Source organism: Rhinoderma darwinii, chromosome 4 (assembly GCF_050947455.1).
Source record: "Rhinoderma darwinii isolate aRhiDar2 chromosome 4, aRhiDar2.hap1, whole genome shotgun sequence".
Taxonomy (NCBI): Eukaryota; Metazoa; Chordata; class Amphibia; order Anura; family Rhinodermatidae; genus Rhinoderma; species Rhinoderma darwinii.
In genome coordinates, this window is record NC_134690.1 from 137,068,042 (window position 1) to 137,088,851 (window position 20,810).

Below are 20,810 nucleotides of genomic sequence, written 5' to 3' on the forward strand. Positions count from 1 at the left end.
TGGGCAAACATTGGATGTTGCACTAGTGACTAGTTACCTTAGTAGAAAATAATAGGTCGGTTAGTTACATGCAACTCGGAAACACTTCAGGTAAAACCACAAGGCTGCTACAAAATATTGTTGTATGTTGTAATTTTGTAAGACTATCGTTTTTCACTGTGACAAAATAGCATAAACGTTTGGGGTTTATCAACTTTTACACTAGAATGTGCTTGCATAGAGGCAGCCAACTAGTATATAGTTTATACAGGCTCAGTCTACAATGAATGAGCAGGACTTTCTCACCACCATGTAACATTTCTTTCTTTGGTGTATATGTTGTTTTTTCCTTAAAGGGATATTCCCACCTTAGACATGTATGGCATATCTATAAGATTTGTTATAAATGCCTGATAGGTGAGGGACCCTGAATCAAAGCGACCATCAGCTGATGTTTTTACCATTAACGTCAATGAAGAGGTGGTCAGGCTTGAGGTAGGCTTTCTATTGAAGTATATGGGAGTTATGGAAGAGCTGAGCAAGCAGCATTTGGTGTGTTCCATAACTCCTGTAGACTTCAATGGAGAGAACTGTGTGCCCGATAGGTGAGGGTGCAAGAGGTGGGACCTTCACCTATCAGGCATTTATGGCATATGCTGTGGATATGCTATAAATGCTTTAGAGGGGAGTACCCCTTTTAAGCTAGCTTTACACATTAGATAAAAAGCATCCATCACTCAGCCAATCAGCCATACATTAGACCATTCATACGAATGATCACCCTAGAAACATGCCACACTGAACTGGCCATTCAGTCAATGTACCACTTTTTCAGGCAGTTACCTACCAATGTAAGAAAAAAAAAATGCTCAAAGTATCAAGTGATAGGAGGTGCTCGACTGTCGATGCTATATACATACAATTGTAGGCAATGAATGACCAAATATAAAATCAAATATAACTGACCACCTTTTACCACCAATGTCTGATGGTGCTAGCCGTCACAAATGATCACCATCTGATGTATATGACCAGCTTTGCTGTGTACTGTTATTGAGAATCAGTAAATGCTTTTCATACTTTTCAGGTAATGATCATTTCTATATTTTGTGTATGGAAAGGAAATTGTTAATTTTTTATTATACCTTTTATATGTTTTCTTGTGTTTTAAAAGGAGCACATAGCCTTTTCTTGAATAGAGAAGACATCCCCAATCTTCAGGATATACGTAAATGGTCTTCTCAGGATGTCTACAACTTTGTGTCCAGCCTGCCAGGCTGTTCTACTTATGCACAGGTGAATATTTTGGTATTTGTATCATCTGTTGCCTTTTCACAAGAGATGAGCTATTGTGTTGGTTGAAACAGACAGTGCTTGTTACTGAGATGGCAGCCTATAAAGCATAAGTAACTCATTACTGAGGTAGAACATTTACTAGTAAAACAAATTAAGATCATTAGGAAAAAATTGAAGACAAATTTGCTGTTCTCTTAAAATAACTGGGAATTACATCAAATGTCCTATAACAATAAATAGTGACCAGGGATCTGGAGAAAAACTTCTCACATATATTTCTCTCCTCTCTATGGTATATGAACTAATCAGCAGATCTCATTGCGGTCGCATGACACACTTCCCTTTGCTATTTTCTTTTATTTGCTATCCACATTACATAGAAATACAAAATAATACGACAGTCATATACACCGATCAGACATAACATTACAACAACCTGCCTAACATTATGCAGGTCCCCCTCAAGCTGCCAAAACTGCTCTGACCGTCGAGGCATGGATTCTTACAAGTCCTCTGAAGTTGTCCTGTGAAATCTGGCACCAAGACGTTAGCAGAAGATCCTTTAGTCCTTTAAGTTGCTTGGTGTGGCCCCCATGTATTGGATCTGTTTTCCAGCACATCTCACAGATGCTCGATCGGATTGATATCTGGGGAAGTTGAAGGCCAAGTAAACACCTTTCTGTCATGTTCCTCAAAGCATCTCTGAAAATTGGATGCACTATCCTGCTCATAGACACCACTGCCATTAGTGAATATTGTTGCCATGAAGGGGTGTACTTGGTCTGCAACAATGATTAGGTTGGTGGTATGTGTCGAAGTAACATTCACGTGAATGCCGTGACCCAAGGTTTCCAGTAGAACATTGCCCAGAGCATCACACTGCCTCAGCCAGCTTGTCTCTTTTTCCCATAGCGCATCCTGATATCATCTCTTTCTCAGGTAAGTGACACACATGCACCCAGCCATCCACATAATGTAAAAGAAAACGTGAATCAACAGACCAGGCCATCTTCTTCTATTGCTCCATGGTCCTGTTCGGTCACTCACGACCTCATTGCAGGCACTTTTACCGGTGGACAAGGGTCCGCAAGGGCACTCTGACTGGTCTGTGCTACGCTGCTCTGCACTGTGTGTTCTGACACCTTTCTATCAGAGCCAATATTAACTTATTCTGCAACTTGTGCTACAGTAGCTCAGGATTTTATTTTTACACACCAGTTTTAGAGGAAATAAGAGAAGAAACATTAAGAATTAAGAAGGGTATTGGTAGCAATGAACATAGGTCTGTGCCAGCTAGGGTCTGATGGGAAAGTATAACTAGCATGTGGTTTAGTGGAAGAGATAGAATAAAGTGTGTGAGTAGTAGATAGATTCTTTTGAAATACCCACAAACACAGGGGAGAGGAAGAAGTACCCACAAGGGAGTTGGGCAGCATTGCATATGGCTAAAGTAATGTATTTCAATGAACCCTCCACCTTTAGGTGCTTAGGTCATGAAAATGAATCAGATTTGTTGAAAGGAATTGTTGCATTGGGACCACCTAATCCTCTGGCCTTCACACACATATGGACCCTCTAGTTTCAGAACAGGAACAGTTTTGTTTATTGAGAATCAGAAGAGAAGAGTCTGAAAGCCTGTTTAAGTTATCTGATGTATGGTGTGGATGGTTGGTTGGTTGGTTGGTTGGTTGGTTAAATGCCTGGTATCCAGTAAAGAGATGGTTGATCACCAGTGAAACAAAGGGATAGGTAGTTATTTGGTCCCGTTTTCCTGAGATAATATTCCTAGGTGGATTGGGGGCCCCATTGCCTGTCTTGGACTGATAATATCTTCATGCCAGAGCTGTCCAGCTGGCAGGCAAGACATTAATCTAATCTGCAGAAGTCATTTAAGTACTCATGCTGGCTGTCGGTGATGTGGTAAGTTATATGCTCTACTTTTATCTATAGAAAGAAGTGCACATCTTACTGCAATTTCTTTGTTGGAGGGCCACTTCACTCTTGGGTTCATTTATTGTGTATCCACATCTACATACGTTTGCTTGTTCGCTGCCTATCTATATAATGTTCAGCCCTTCTGCCTTTATCTACCTGCTTCCCCTGCGTCCCAGAACTAAGCTAGGTTAGCTCTTTTAATCTAAAAGCAATAGCACTACGCAGGTATAACATACATAAAAGTCTAAGGCTACATTCACCCGAGCGTATCAGATTCAAATGCATCAAAAACGCGCGTAAATCTGGTCCGTGTGTGCTGCGTTATGCATCAGCGTGCTTTGTGAGAGGCATGCGTTTTTCACGCACTTGCAAAGCACATCTTATTTTGTCAAACTAAGTGATGCGCAAAGCATTGATGTGCATCCGTGTGCAGTGCGTGGTTTTCATGCACCCATCGACTTCAATGGGCGAGAATATAGGACCTGCAGTGAGTTACACGCAAAAGACACACGCTGCCTGAAAACTACTGCATGTGTGAATAGGCCCATTGAGATCAATGGGTCAGTGTGCTGTGCGTGTTTTTCACGCACAGCACATGGGCGTGTTTTAGGCTAGTCTGAATGAGCCCTAAGTTACTGAAAATATAGCAAATGGACTACACAAAAATGTAAAACAAGTCACACGAGAATTTAACAATACATGCAAACATACAATATATTCCATACATTTTATACCTCAAAAAGATGCCAGGAGCCTGTACTACGGGGGGCCGCACCGCCAAGCCTCTAACATTTATGGGCCGGGCGACATGGGCCCCCTCATGCCCAGGGGCGTCGCTAGCACCGGAGGGGGCCCAGTGTTAGCGACAGCCACCCCGTCTTGCAGTAACTGTACATGCGTCTATTGTACGCAGGTACAAATACATGCATTAGTGCTGAATGGCCGGGCATGTTCCGACCATTCAACGCCTTACAATGACGCTGATTGGCGGGGCAAATCAGCGCCTTTCAACAACGCTAGCATCGCGATGACGTCATCGCGCCGCTTCCGTGCTTGAAAAGCTCTCATTGACGGGACAAGTCATTCTGCACCGCCAATCAGCGCCTTTGAACGACGCGTCGTTCAGCTACAGCAGACCTGCTTAGAAGAGAGCAGATCTGCATTGCCACCCGATGGGATCATGTGAGTATGTAAAGTTTTATTTTTTTCTCTACTAAAACTCTGAGTGGCATTATCTACAGTGGGGGCTCTATCTACAGGGGGGGTCGTCTATATGTAAGGATGTGGGCCTCCGTATACAGGGGGGGTCTATATGGGGATCTGGGCCACTATATACAGGGGGGTCTATATGGGGATGTGGGGCACTATATACAGGGGGGTCTATATGGGGATGTGGGGCACTATGTACAGGGGGGTATATATGTGGGCCTCTATATACAGGGGGGGTCTATATGTGGGGATGTGGGGCACTATCTACAGGGGGGGTCTATATGTGGGGCACTATATACAGGGGGATCTATATGTGGGGCACTATCTACAGAGGGCTCTATATATGGGGATGTGGGGCACTATATACAGGGGGAGCTATATGTGGGGATGTGGGGAACTATATACAGGGGGAGCTATATGTGGGACACTATATACAGGGGGAGCTATATGTGAGGTACTATCTACAGACACAGTGTATTGTACTATTATAATCAGGGACACAGTGTATGGCGCCATTATATTTAGAGGTTTTGAGAATTTTAACTTTGTTTATAGGTGCAGAAATGTTTTAAAATTGAGAAGCTGAAGACATCTGAGCGGAAAACTGCAGAAATGGGTCATGGCCGGAAGAAGTCCATCATAGAGGTCTGGACCGGAGGGAGAAGAAAAGAACTAGAATCTGAGACGTCACCGGTGAGTCACTTAATGTAAATGTTTATACTGCCTATAGTCAGTAATGTAGTCACTGTGTAATCTGCAGCGAGATGGTGGGTGGTATGATTTTTTTTTTTAAACAGCATCTCCCAGCATATCCTTACCATTGTTCGGTCCATGCAGGGGTTGCACTAAATTGAGCTGTATTTGTTCTGGTGCTGCATTTATGTACCGAGCTTGGTTCTGGTGTTTTATATATGTACTGAGGTTTGTTCTAATGCTGTATATATACAGTATGTACTGAGCTTGGTTCTGGTGTTGTATTCATGTATGAGCTTGGATCTAGTGCTGTGTATATATATGTATGAATTTTGTTATGGTGCTGTATAAATGTCAAAGCTTGGTTCTAGTACTGTAGCTTGGTTGTGGTACAATATATATATATATATATATATATATACACTGCCTTCCAAATTATTATGCAAATGTTATTTTTCGTTGATTTTCCTAAATAGTCGATGCAAATGACAGTGAGTATAATCTTCAAGCCATCAACCGTTGGAGTATAATGCGAATTTTATTGAACAAATCTCCTAATGTAACAGGTTTTTTTTTAGAAGTAAAAAACTCAAAATGCACTGTTTCAAATTATTATGCACAACAGAGATCAAAATATTTTAAAGGTTGTAAAGAGAACTAAAATGGTAATTTGTTGAATTTGCAGCATCAGGAGGTCATATTTACAGAAATCAAAAGCTCTTTCAATCCAAAAAAAATTAACAGGCCAAGTTACATGTTAACATAGGACCCCTTCTTTGATATTACCTTCACAATTCTTGCATCCATTGAATTTGTGAGTATTTGGACAGTTTCTGCTTGAATATCTTTGCAGGATGTCAGAATAGCCTCCCAGAGCTTCTGTTTTGATGTGAACTGCCTCCCACCTCATAGATATTTTGCTTGAGGATGCTCCAAAGGTTCTCAATAGGGTTGAGGTCAGGGGAACATGGGGGCCACACCATGAGTTTCTCTCCTTTTATGCCCATAGCAGCCAATGACACCGAGGTATTCTTTGCAGCATGAGATGGTGCATTGTCATGCATGAAGATAATTTTTCTATGGAAGGCACAGTTCTTCTTTTTGTACCACGGAAGAAAGTGGTCAGTCATAAACGCTACGTTCTTTGCAGAGGTCATTTTTACACTATCAGGGACCCTAAAGGGGCCTACCAGCTCTGTCCCCATGATTCCAGTCCAAAACATGACTCCGCCACCTCCTTGCTGACGTTGCAGACTTGTTGGGACATGGTGGCCATTCACCAACCATCCACTACTCCATCCATCTGGACCATCCCGGGTTGCACGGCACTCATCAGTAAACAACACGGTTTGAAAATTAGTCTTCATGTATTTCTGAGCCCACTGCAACCATTTCTGCTTGTGAGCATTGTTTAGGGGTGGCCGAATAATAGCTTTATGCACACTTGCAAACCTCTGGAGGATCCTACACCTTGAGGTTCGCGGGACTCCAGAGGCACCAGCGGCTTCAAATACCTGTTTGCTGCTTTGCAATGGCATTTTAGCAGCTGCTCTCCTAATCCTATTAATTTGTCTGGCAGAAACCTTCCTCATTATGCCTTTATCTGAACGAACCCGTCTGTGCTCTGAATCAGCCACAAATCTTTTCACAGTACGATGATCACGCTTAAGTTCTTGAAATATCCAATGTTTTTATACCTTGTCCAAGGTATTGCACTATTTCACGCTTTTTGGCAGCAGAGAGATCCTTTTTCCTTCCCATATTGCTTGAAACCTGTGGCCGCCTTAATAATGTGGAACGTCCTTCTTAAGTAGTTTTTCTTTGATTGGGCACACCTGGCAAACTAATTATCACAGGTGTCTGAGATTGATTACAATGATCCAAAGAGCCCTAATACACAATACCATCCATGAGTTTAATTGAAAAACGAATAATTAAATGTTTGTGACACTTAAATCCAATGTGCATAATAATTTGGAACACGGTATATATATATATATATATATATATATATATATATATATATATGAGCTTGGTTGTGGTACTGTATATATGTATGAGCTCGGTTCTGGAGATGTAATTATATGATATATCTATAATAACAAAATTGCGGGGCAGATCGAATTAACCCCTTGAACCGCCACAATGCAGTAATACATGACCTGACAATATTTCCCCTGCATGTTTTTTCTCAGATGCAACAAAATCTTTAAAATCCACTTTTAAAACGGTGCACACTATATGCTAATTACTCATTAAAGGGTCATTGGGCGGTGCCGCTATCCTGAAGAGTCACATAGTCTTGCCTCCAAACCCAACTTTCCATGTTTGATTGACATCCCCTGGCTGATTCAATTTTCTCAGATGCGCCATTGCCTTGTGGCACTATAGACAAAGGGGGCTGCGTGGCACTATATACAAGGGGAGCTGTGTGGCACTGTACACATGGGGAGCTGTGTGGCACTATATACAAGGGGCCGTGGGGCACTACTAGGGGGGGGGCTGTGTGGCACTATTTACAAGGTGGAGGGCTGTGGCTCTATCTACAGGGGGCTGTGTGTGGCGCAAACTACAGGGGTCTGTGTGTGGCACTGTCTACTAGGGGGGGCTGTGCAGCACTATATACAAGGGAGGGGGGGCTGTGTGGCACTATATACAGTGGGAGCTGTATATCGCTATATACCAGGGGCACTGGCGTAGCTATAGGGGTCGCAGCGGTCGCAATTGCGACCAGGCCCCGAAGCCAGGGGGCCCACGGCCCCCCGCACCACATCAATAAAAAGTTACAATAGTAACTCGGGACGCGGGCCCCTGTTACTATAGTAACAGACTTTACTTACCTTCCTGGTTCCGGATCGCAGCGGAAGTCCTGACGTCACAGCGCTGTGCACAGCGCATGACGTCACAGCGCTGTGCGCCGCGCACAGCATCGAGACGACAGAACTACCGCCGCGGCTGAAGAGGAAGGTAAGATTAGCCCTGACTGGCGGGGTCCGACTCCCGGGACCCGCCAATCAGCTGTTTTGAAGGGGCCGCAGCAATCGTACGAGACCTGCTCCCCTTCATTCCGGTCACACTGTGAATCGGTGTCGGCGATTCACAGTGTGAGCGAGTAGTGAAATGAAGGGGAAGCAGCTCTCGTACGAGTTTTGTGGCCCCTTCAAAACAGCTGATTTGCGGGTCCCGGGAGACACATCAGCTATTGATGGCCTATCCTGTGGATAGGCCATCAATGTTTAGGGACTGCACAACCCCTAAGCCTACGATGTAGCAGGCTTAGGGGGCCCATGAGACAGGATCACAGATTGTGTGATCCTGTCTGATGGGCCCTGTATATAAGCCAATCACATGGTAGGTTTAGATACAGGGTCCAGCACACAGTAATCTTATACGGTATAAGATTACTGCCTGCTGGACCCTGTATCTAAGCCTACGTTGTGGTAGGCTTAGATACAGGGTCCCACAGACAGTATCACACATGGGCCCTGTATCTAAGCTTAACACATGTGTTACTAATCGTTTTTCTTGTGTGTTTTCTTACAGGTTCGGCTTTTTTTTTATTATCAATAAAATGGTTAATGAGGGTTGTGTGTTTTTTTTTTTATTTCAATAAAATATTTTTTCTATGTCTTTGTGTTTTTTTTAAACTATATTACTACCGCCTTAGTAATGGCCGCCGGCTGATTGACAGTATCCATTACTAAGGCGGGGCTTAGTGTTAGCCGGTGCAGAGGCAAACACTAACCCCCTTTATTACCACGGTACCCACCGCCACCAGGGGTGCTGGGAAGAGCCGGGTACCATCCAGTACCTGACCATCTGTAGTGATGGTCGGCCACTGGGGTGGCCGCAGGCTGGTATTATCAGGAGAGGAAAGGCCAGATACAGTGGCCCTTCCCGCCCTGGTAATGCTAGGCTGCTGCTGCTTTATTGTATCTGGCTGGTTATGAAAAATGGGGGGGACCCCACGTAATTTAAAAAAAAATAAAAAATTATTGGAAAGAACGATGTGGGGTCCCCCCCAATTTTCATAACCAGCCAGATACCACACAGCAGCAGCAGCAGGCAGCATTACCAGGGTGGTAGGGGCCACTGTTTTTGGCATTCCCCAGCCTAATACTACCAGCCTGCGGCCACCCCCAGTGCCTGCCCGTCACTACAGATGGTCGGGTACTGGTTCGTACCCGGCTCTTCCCAGTACTCCTGGTGGCGGTGGGTACCGGGGTAATAATGGGGGTTAGTGTAGCCTCTGCACCGGCTAACATTAAGCCTCGCCTTAGTAATGGAGGTTGTCAATCAGCCAGCGGCCATTACTAAGGCGGTGATAATAAAGTTTAAAAAGATACAAGCACATAGAAAAAATATTTTATTGAAATAAAAAAACACAACCCTTATTAATCATTTTATTGAGAATAAAAAAAACGCCATCATTGAAGTCCTCGAATCCGAAGTCCAACAACCGAACCTGTAAAAAAACACAAACACACAAAAATAATCAGTAACACATAAAGAAGCAAAATTATTATTCTTACCTATCCTGGGTCCAGCGCTGGAGCCGCAATGTCAGCGAGCTGAGTCCTGTATCTAATCCAATCATGTGTGATACTGTCTGCTGAGCTGTGTATCTAATCCAATCATGTGTGATACTGTCTGCTGGGCCCTGTATCTAATGGTATCTTGTGTGATACTGTCTGCTGGGCCCTATATCTAATCCGAGCATGTGTGATACTGTCTGCTGATCCACTGTATCTAATCCTATCATGTGTGATACTGTCTGCTGGGCCCTATATCTAATCCGATCATGTGTGATACTGTCTGCTGAGCCACTGTATCTAATCCTATCATGTGTGGTACTGTCTGCTGAGCCACTGTATCTAATCCTATCATGTGTGATACTGCCTTCTGAGCCACTGTATCTAATCCTATCATGTGTGATACTGTCTGCTGAGCCACTGTATCTAATCCTATCATGTGTGATACTGCCTTCTGAGCCACTGTATCTAATCCTATCATGTGTGATACTGTCTGCTGAGCCACTGTATCTAATCCTATCCATAGTTTATAGGGTCGTAGTGCTATAGATATGCTATGCTGTCTCATATACACACTTTTTTTTGGGCGGACACATATGTATTGGGGCTATTTCTCCTGACATTTTAAGCCCTGAGGGTATGTTCACACGGCAGCGTCCGTTACGGCTGAAATTACGGTGCTGTTTTCAGGAGAAAATAGCACCGTAATGGCATGTGCAGGCGTCTTTCGCTGCGTCCATTACGGACGTAATTGGAGCTGTTTTTCTATGGAGTCCATGGAAAACGGCTCCATTTACGTCTGAAGAAGTGACATGCACTTCTTTGACGCGGGTGTCTTTTTTACGCGCCACCTTTTGACAGCGGCGCGTAAAAAAAAATGACCGTCGGCACAGAACATCGTAAGACCCATTCAAATGAATGGGCAGGTGTTTGCCAACGCTTTTGAGCTGCATTTTTGGACGTAATTCAATGCTAAAACGCCCGAATTACGTCCATAAATAGGGTGTGTGAACCCAGCCTTAGTGACGCCCCCGGCTGCTAGTGCTGCATTGTTGGGTCACTTAGGAGACCCAGCGATGCAGCTGAAAGCTGCGGATCGTCGGCCCAGTAAGAATTTTTGCATCGGGGCCCATGAGCCTTTAGCTACGCCCCTGGAAGGCACATTACATGTTACCAAAACATGTAGATTTCAATGTTGCTTTAAAGAGTAGTCCCAGTGTCCAGCTACTTTATATTAATTCTGAGAGCAGAATCACCAGGCTGAATTTAGTCATGAGCATTTCTGTCTGTGAATCAGCAATCTGCTTCCCTCAGCTCACAATCTGGTGGCGTACAAGATGTACTTCCAGCATTAGTTAATATGTCTAAGAGACTTCATTGACCACAGAGGACTACATCTGCTGAATACTGTCTAACAAGCAGCTATTATATATTCCACAGGTGCCATTTATTCTTACACACACAACAGAAAGTAGCACTTCTCAATCTGAATCTGAAGCTATGGAGGCATTATACTGTATGGGGCCGCTATGGGGGCATTATACTTTATGGGGGGCATTATATTGTGTGGGGGCAGCTATGAGGGGCATTATACTGTATGGGGCTGCTATGGGGGAATTATACTGTATGGGGCTGCTATGGGGCATTATACTGTATGGGGGAATTTATGAGGGGCATTATACTGTATGGGGTCTGCTATGGAGGGCATTATACTGTATTGGGGCATTATACTGTGTGCGGGGTAGATATGGGAGCATTATAGTGTGTGGGGGGCAGCTACGGGGAGCATTATACTGTATAGGGGCAGTTATGGGGAGCATTATACTGTATGGGGGCAGTTACAGGGAGCATTATACTGTATGGGAGCAGCTACGGGGAGCATTATACTGTATGGGGCAGCTACGGGGGCATTATACTGTGTGGGGGCGGCTATAGGGGGAAGTATACTGGGGGGGGCTGTTGGGCAAGGCGGCTGGCCATAGGCGTGGCAGGGGTCTTGTGGTGTTGGGGAAGGGTAGGGGGGGGGGCCAAGCTGAATTCTTGCACCAGGGCCCATGAGCCTTTAGCTACGCCCCTGGATATGGAAAAGTGTTTGATGTGTAAAGAAAAAATTAATATTAAAAATATTATAATACAAGACTAAATAAATCAGAAAAATCTAAATGACTTTTAGGTAGCAGAGGGTAAAAACAGTTACAAGAATGGTATAAAGACAGAAAAAACAACTGAAACATACAGACGATATTGAGGCTGGGTTCACACTACCTATTTTCAGGCGTAAACGAGGCATATTATGCCTCGATTTACGCCTGAAAATAAGGCTACAATACGTCGGCAAACATCTGGCCATTCATTTGAATGGGTTTGCCGACGTACTGTGCAGACGACCTGTAATTTACGCGTCGTCGTTTGACAGTTGTCAAACGACGACGCATAAATTGACTGCCTCGGCAAAGAAGTGCAGGGCACTTCTTTGCAACGTAATTTGAGCCGTTCTTCATTGAAGTCAATGAAGAGCAGCTCAAGATTTACGAGCGTCACAGACGCCTCGCATAATGCGAGGAGTAGCTTTTACGTCTGAAACGAGGCAGCTGTTTTCTCCTAAAAACAGTCTGTCTTTTCAGGCGTAAAACACACTTATCGTGTGCACATACCCGGAAAGTAATGTTGACAGTAATCTAGAAAGTCTAAAAATAAGGACAATGCTGTTTTGCTGTCCTGGAGCGCCACTTTTTTTTGCCATACAGGAAGAAGAAGTCACATGTGAGCAGGAGCTAATTGTCACTATAATGAATGCATTGTAATTGATACAGTCATGAGAGCACTTTAGCTTGCTTTTATGGGTACCCGTGGACACTACCAGATAGAAATCGTCTGTCTGAAGTCTCTAACATCATGTCCTCTTTCTATCTATGTTAGGAAACGTCCATCCCTTTAACCCCTTAACGACATCCAATGTACTAGTACGTTGTTGTCTTTAAGGACTTAACGCAACACAACGTACTGATACGTTGTGTTGCTGATGTGGGCTCAGACGCTGAGCCCGCAACCAGTGTCAGGTGTATATTACAGCACTCAAAAGCGACCGCTGCATCTATGATGTTTCCTAGCAGATCGGAACCCCGCAATGCCAATCGCAGGGTACCGATGGCTGTTCTGGCCTCCTGTCTCCTGTCTGCCAAGTACGGAAGCCTGCTAGGTCCCGCCCAGAAGCGGGGCCTAAAAGTCTTCTGGACGCAAGAGAAAGATGGCGCAGGCTCAGAAGTTGAGCCTGTGACATCTGCCGCCGGTGTCAGTTGAGCTGACACCATGCTGTAACGTCAGGGAACGCACCTAGTTCCAACCATAAACCCCGTAGATGCCGCGATCAAAAGTGTTATGGTTTGTAGCGATTGGCATCGACACGATGTGATCGTGAGGATGAAAATCGTTACTATGGCAACATGATGCCTAACAATGGCCTCCTGGTCTGCCACATAGATAGACTATTAGGCCCCATCCAGAGACGGGACCTAACAGGCTTGCTGTCAGTGAATGACTGACAGCTCTAATGCATGCACTACGTGGGTAGTGAAATACATTAGAGTAAAGATCAGAGGTGCAGAGTCAAGTCCCCTAGTGGGACAAAAAAAAGTAGAAAAAAGTTAATAAAAAAGTTGAATAAAAGTGTAAAAATAATTTCAAGTTAATAGAAGCAAACACTGCCTTTTTTCCTATAATAAGTCTTTTATTATAGAAAAAAAATGAAACCGTTAAAAAAGTACACATATTTGGTATCGCCGCTTCTATAATGACCCAAACTATAAAACTATAATGTTTTTTTTTCCACAAGGTAAACACCACAAAAAAATGAATAAAAATTAATGCCAGAATCGCTATTTTTTTTATCACCATCCCAAAACACTGAACACTGTAAAAAAAAAGAATAAAAACCTTTGTCAGACTTGATGATTTTTGGTCACCTTGCTTGCCAAAAAAATGGAATAAAAAGTGATCAAAAAATTGCGTGTACACCAAAATGGTACCAATGAAAACTACAGATTGTCCCGCAACAAATAAGCCCTCACACAGCTCTGCTGAAGAAAAAACAAAAAAGTTCTGGCTCTCGGAATATGTCAATACAAACTGTGCAGATAGTTCCAAAAGCAGATAGGATTGGGCACTATTCATCAGAGCGACACTGGCCTCACATCTGCGGATTAATATTTATTTACTGCATTATTATACCCTCTTATTATACCCTAATGTACCCCTCACAGATTACATATGACCCCAAATTATAAACTGAAATATCAGCGAGAACCCAAACAGAACTACTACCAAGCAAAATCTGTGCTCCAAATGCCAAATGGCGCTCCCTCCCTTCTGAACCCTACAGCGTGCTGAAACAGCAGTTTACGTCCACATATATGGCATCGCCATGCCTGGGAGAACCCGTTTAACATTTAATTAAGTATTTGTCTTCGGTGGCACAAACTGGGCACAACATATTGTGCACTAAAATGGCATATCAGTGGAAAATTGCAATTTTCACTTTGCACCATCTGCTGCGCGCTAATTTCTAATAAAAAAAAACACCTGTGGAGTCAAAGTGCTCAGTACACCCCTTAAAATTCCTTAAGGGATGTAGTTTCCAAAATGGTTGTCACTACTTGGGGGTTTGTTTTACTATTTGACCTCAGAGCCCTGCAATTGTTGGCCAATGCTGTGAAAATCACCAAAATATACCTCAAATGCGCAATGTGCTCTTCAGTTCTGAGCTCTGTCATATGTCCAGGCAAATGATAATTGCCTTGAGGGGTGAAGTTTCCAAAATGGGGTCACTTCTTTGGGGCTTCCACTATACTCTGGTACCTCAGCGTTTTGAAATGCAACATGGTGCCCAGAAAACAAAGCCAGCAAAATCTGCATGCCAAATAGTGCTCCTGACTTTCTGAGCCCTGTGTCCAAACAGCAGTTTATGTCCCCCCATATGGGGTATTGCCGTAATCAGAAGAAAATGCTTTTCAAATGTTGGTGCACTTTATCTCCTTTATTCCTTGTAAAAATTGAAAATTTGCAAATTTTGCCAGAAAATGTGCAAATTTTTTTAAATTTCACAGCATAATGCAACTAAATTCAGCAAAAAGCCAGTGGGGTCAAAATGCTCACCATACCCCTTGATAATGTCCCTTAGGGGTGTCGTTTCTCAAATGGGGTCACTTTTGGGGGGTTTCCATTGATTTGGTCCGGCAGGGGTTTTGCAAATGCGACATGGCACCCAAAAACCATTCCAGTAAAATCTGCATGCCAGGTAGCACTCCTGCCTTTCTGAGCCCTGCCATGTATCCAAACAGTAGTTTATTACCACATATGGGGTATTTCAGTACTCGGGAGAGAGTGCTTTACAAATGTTGGGGTGCTTTTTCTCCTTTAACCCTTGTAGAATTTAAAAATGTCAACATTTTAGTGGAAAAAATGCTGATATTCATTATCAAGGCCTAATTCCACAAAAAACCTGTGGCATCTAAATGCTCACTATACCCTTCGATAATTCCTTGAGGGCTTTAGTTTCCCAAATGAGGTCACTTTTGGGGGGTTTCCACTGTTTTGGTCCCTCAGGGGCTTTGCAAATGCGACATGGCTCCCGAAAACCATTTCAGCAAAACCTGAGCTACGAAAGCCAAATGGTGCTTCTTCCCTTCTGAGCCCTGCTGTGGTTCCAAACAGCAGTTTGTTACCACATATGGGATATTGCTGTAATCGGGAGAAATTGCTTTAAAAATGTTGGGGTGATTTTTCTCCCTTTTTCCTTGTAAAAATTTAAAATTTCCACGTTTTATCAGAAAAAAATAAATTTTCAATTTCACAGCATAATTCCACTAACTTCAGTAAAAACACTGTGGGGTCAAAATGCTTACTATACACCTCGATAAATTCCTTCAGGTGTGTAGTTTCCCAAATGGGGTAACTTTTGTGTGGTTTCCACTGATTTGGTCCTGCAGGGGCTTTGCAAATGTGACACCCGAAAACCATTCCAGTAAAACTTGAGCTCCAAAAGCCAAATGGTGCTTCTTCCTTTCTGAGCCGTGCCGTGGGTACCAACAGCAGTTTATCACCACATATGGGGTATTGCCTTTAATCGGGAGAAATTGCATTTCAAATGTTCGGGTGGTTTTTCTCCTTTATGCCTTGTAAATATTGAAAATTTCTACATTTTATTGGAAAAAATTTAGATTTTCATTTTTACATCCTAATTCCACTAAATTCAGCAAAAAAACCTGTGGGGTTAAAATGCTCACTATACATAGTTACATAGTTACATAGTTACATAGTTACATAGTTAGTACGGCTGAAAAAAGACACATGTCCATCAAGTTCAACCAAGGGAAGGGAAAAGGGAAGGAAAAATTTCTACACATAGGAGCTAATATTTTTTTGTTCTAGGAAATTATCTAACCCTTTTTTAAAGCCATCTACTGTCCCTGCTGTGACCAGCTCCTGCGGTAGGCTATTCCATAAATTCACCGTTCTTACTGTAAAGAAGCCTTGTCGCCTCTGCAGCTTGAACCTTTTTTTCTCCAGACGGAGGGAGTGCCCCCTTGTTTTTTGAGCGGGTTTTACAAGGAACAGGATATCACCATATTTTTTGTATGTGCCATTAATATATTTATATAAGTTAATCATGTCCCCCCTTAGTCGTCTTTTTTCAAGGCTAAATAGGTTTAATTCTTTCAATCTTTCCTCATAACTCAAATTCTCCATGCCCCTTATTAGCTTCGTTGCTCTTCTTTGTATTTTTTCAAACTCCAGGGCATCCTTTCTATGAACTGGAGCCCAGAACTGAACTGCATATTCTAGATGAGGCCTCACTAATGCTTTGTAAAGTGGCATTATTACATCCCTGTCCCGCGAGTCCATGCCTCTTTTAATACACGACAATATCCTGCTGGCCTTTGAAGCAGCTGATTGACACTGCATGCTGTTATTGAGTTTATGATTTACAAGTACACCCAGATCCTTCTCAACAAGTGAATCCGCCAGTGTAGCGCCCCCTAGGACATATGATGCATGCAGGTTGTTGGTACCCAGATGCATAACTTTACATTTATCTACATTAAACTTCATTTGCCAAGTGGACGCCCAAACACTTAGTTTGTTTAAATCTGCCTGTAATTCATGAACATCTTCCATAGTCTGAACTATATTACATAGCTTGGTGTCATCTGCAAAAATAGAAATAGTGCTATTAATCCCTTCCTCTATATCATTAATAAATAAGTAGAATAATAGTGGTCCCAGCACTGAACCCTGGGGTACACCACTTATAACCGGTGACCATTCAGAGAAGGAATCATTGACCACAACTCTCTGGATACGGTCCTTGAGCCAATTCTCAATCCAATTACAAACTATATTTTCTAAACCTATAGTCCTTAACCCCTTCCCGCTCCTTGACGTACTATTACGTCATGGCAGCTGTATCGTTCGCGCTCCATGCCGTAATAGTACGTCTCGGGAGTAACGGCCGTTTCGGCCGTCCTCCCGACACATACAGGAGCTGTGACGCTGCTGTCTTGTTCAGCAGCTGTCACAGCTCCTACAGCGGGGACCGATCGCTGTGTCCCCGCTGATTAACCCCTTAAAAGCCGCGTTCTATAGAGATCGCGGCTTTTTAGGGGTTAAGCTGCCATCGCCGGCCTGCTACGCGATAGCGGCCGGCGATGGTGACTATGGCAACCGGACACCAAACAATGGCGTCCGGCTATGCCATAGACGGAAGCCTAGTGGGTCCTGACAACGTCAGGACCCACTATGCTTGCTGTCAGTGAGTAGCTGACAGTTCTAATACACTGCACTACGCATGTAGTGCAGTGTATTAGAATAGCGATCAGGGCCTCCTGCCCTCATGTCCCCTAGTGGGACAAAGTAATAAAGTAAAAAAAAAGTTAAAAAAAGATGTGTAAAAATAAGAAAATAAAAGTTTTAAAAGTAATAAAAGTAAAAGTCCCACTTTTTCCCTTATCCGGCCTTTATTATTAATAAAAATATATAAACAAACAAATAAACTATACATAATTGGTATCGCCGCGTCCGTAACGGCCTGAACTACAAAAATATTTTGTTATTTATCCCGCACGGTGAACGCCGTAAAAAAAAATATTAATAAACCGTACCACAATCACAATTGTTTGGTCACTTCACCTCCCAAAAAATGGAATAAAAAGAGATCAAAAAGTCGCATGTACCGAAAAATGGTACTGATGGAAAATACAGTTCGTTACGCAAAAAATAAGTCCTCGCACGGCTTTATTGATTGAAAAATAAAAACGTTATGGCTCTTAGAATAAGGTAACACAAAAAGTGAATGATTGTTTACAAAACGTACTTTATTGTGCAAACGCCATAAGACATAAAAAAAAACTATAAACATCTGGTATCGCCGTGATCGTATCGCCCCGCAGAATAAAGTTAATATATCATTTATAGCGCACGGTGAACGCTGTAAAAAAAAAAGTATACAAAAACAATAGTACAATTGCTGTTTTTTAGGCACCACGCCACCTAAAAATGGAATAAAAACTGATCAAAAAGCCGCATGCACCCCATGAAAACTACAATGGATTCCTCAAGGGGTCTAGTTTCCAAATTGGGGTCACTTTTGGGGGGTTTCCAATGTTTTGGCACCACAAGACCTCTTCAAACCGGACATGGTGCCTAATAAAAAAGAGGGCTCAAAATCCGCTAGGTTCTCCTTTGCTTCGGAGGCCGGTGCTTCAGTCCATTACCGCCCGAGGGCCACATGTGGGATATTTCTCTAAACTGCAGAATCTGGGCAATAAGTATTGAGTTGCGTTTCTCTGATAAATCCTTTTGTGTTATAAAAAAAATGGTATAAAAAGAGTAAATGTCACCTCTACTTTGCTCTAAATTTCTGTGAAACACCTAAAGGGTTCATAAACTTTCTAAATGCTGTTGTGAATACTTTGAGGGGTCTAGTTTCTAAAATGGGGTGTTTGATAGGGGTTTCTAATATATGGGCCCCTCAAAGCAACTTCAGAAATGAACTGGAACCTAAAAAAATAAATAAATGAGGCAATACTTCGCTTCTTACATTATACTGATAATGAGCCGTGCCCACTCCGAGATGACCCCAGTTTTGACCGTTTGTATAAACGGAGACCCCTATTAGACCGTTTCAGTGCCCGGTTTTCCCAAGCATACACCCCCGAGAAGTGTTTTTCTATTGATGAGTCCCTGGTACATTTTAAAGGGAGGGTTCAATTCCGCCAGTACCTGCCAGGTAAGAGGGCAAGGTATGGCGTGAAGATGTATAAGCTGCGAGAGTGCATCAGGGTATACCTACAGGTTTAGGATATATGAAGGAAAGGCCACCCCCAAACCAGACTGCATCCTGGACTACAATAGGTACATGGGAGGGATGGACTTGTCAAATCAAGTCCTGAAGCCCTACAGCGCCATGCGGTGAGGTATAAGAAGCTGGCCGGGCACATCATACAGATGGCTTTGTACAATGCGTATGTGCTACGTCGATGTGCAGGCCAGAGGGGAACTTTCCTGGAATTTCAAGATCTAATCTTTAGGGACCAGGAAGGGGGGGCGCATCGTACCAGGGCAACACTTTCCAGGAGAAGGTCCCCAAACCGGTGGAAAGGGAAAGAGTCAAAAGAGGTGCAGAGTCTGCTATAAGAGGGGGATAAGGAAGAACACAATATACCAATGTGACACGTGTCCCGAAAAACCAGGGCTCTGTATAAAAGATTGTTTTAAAATGTATCATACATCCCTTGATTTTCAATTTACCCTGATGCACTCCGCACAGCTTACCCCCCTCATCTTTCCCTTCTGAGCCCTGCCGTATGCCCAGGCAGCTGATAACAGCCACATGTAGGGTATTGTCGTACCCAGGAGAACCCACATTACAATTTAAGGGGTGTATATCTCCGGTGGCGCATGCTGGGCACACTATATTGGACACTGAAATGGCATATACATATATAAAATTGCAAATCTCACACTGCACCATCTGCTGCGCATTATCTTTTACACAGTACCTGTGGGGTCAAAATGCTCACTACACCTCTAGATGAATGTCTTAAGGGGTGTAGTTTTTAAAATGGGGTCACTTCTCGGGGGTTTCAACTGTACTGGTACCTCAGGGGCTTCTGCACACATGACTTAGCACCAGAAAAGCTCCAGTAGGCCAAATGGTGGTCCTTTCCTTCTGAGCCCTCCCATGGGCCCAAAGGGCAGTTTATCACCACAAATGGGGTATTGCCGCACTAAGGACAAATTGGGCAACAAAATGGGGTATGTTGTTCCTTGTGAAAATAAGAAATTTTGATCAAAAATGACATCTTATTGGAAAAAATATCATTTTTTTCATTTCACAGCCCAATTCAAATAGGTGCTGTGAAAAAACTGTGCGGTCAAAATGATAACAAAAACCATAAATGAATTCCTTGAGGGGTGTAGTTTCCAAAATGGGGTCACTTCTGGTGGGTTTCCATTGCTTTGATACCTCTGGGGCTCTGCAAATGCAACATGGCACCCGAAAACCAATCCAGCAAAATCTGGACTCCAACAAACACATAGCGCTCCTTTCCGTCTGAGCCCTCCCATGGGCCCAAACGGCAGTTTATCACCACAAATGGGGTATTGCCGCACGAAGGACAAATTGGGCAACAAAATGGGGTATGTTGTTCCCTGTGAAAATAAGAAATTTTGATCAAAAATGACATCTTATTGGAAAAAATATAATTTTTTTCATTTCACAGCCCAATTCAAATAGGTGCTGTGAAAAACCTGTGCGGTCAAAATGATAACAAAAACCATAAATGAATTCCTTGAGGGGTGTAGTTTCCAAAATGGGGTCACTTCTGGTGGGTTTCCATTGCTTTGATACCTCTGGGGCTCTGCAAATGCGACATGGCACCCGAAAACCAATCCAGCAAAATCTGGACTCCAACAAACACATAGCGCTCCTTTCCTTCTGAGCCCTCCCATGGGCCCAAACGGCAGTTTATCACCACAAATGGGGTATTGCCGCACTAAGGACAAATTGGGCAACAAAATGGGGTATGTTGTTCCCTGTGAAAATAAGAAAATTTGATCAAAAATGACATTTTATTGGAAAAAATATCATTTTTTTCATTTCACAGCCCA

General features: G+C 43.2%; 1 protein-coding gene across 1 annotated transcript in view; it reads left to right on the plus strand.

Moving 5' to 3' along the window:
- SAMD7 (sterile alpha motif domain containing 7) overlaps positions 1–20,810 on the plus strand; it is a 106,305-nt gene that overhangs the window by 48,360 nt on the left and 37,135 nt on the right. The window contains exon 6 of the mRNA XM_075864041.1: positions 1,154–1,275. Within this exon, the coding sequence (XP_075720156.1) occupies positions 1,154–1,275 (122 nt within the window). The remainder of the gene's footprint in view (positions 1–1,153; positions 1,276–20,810) is intronic.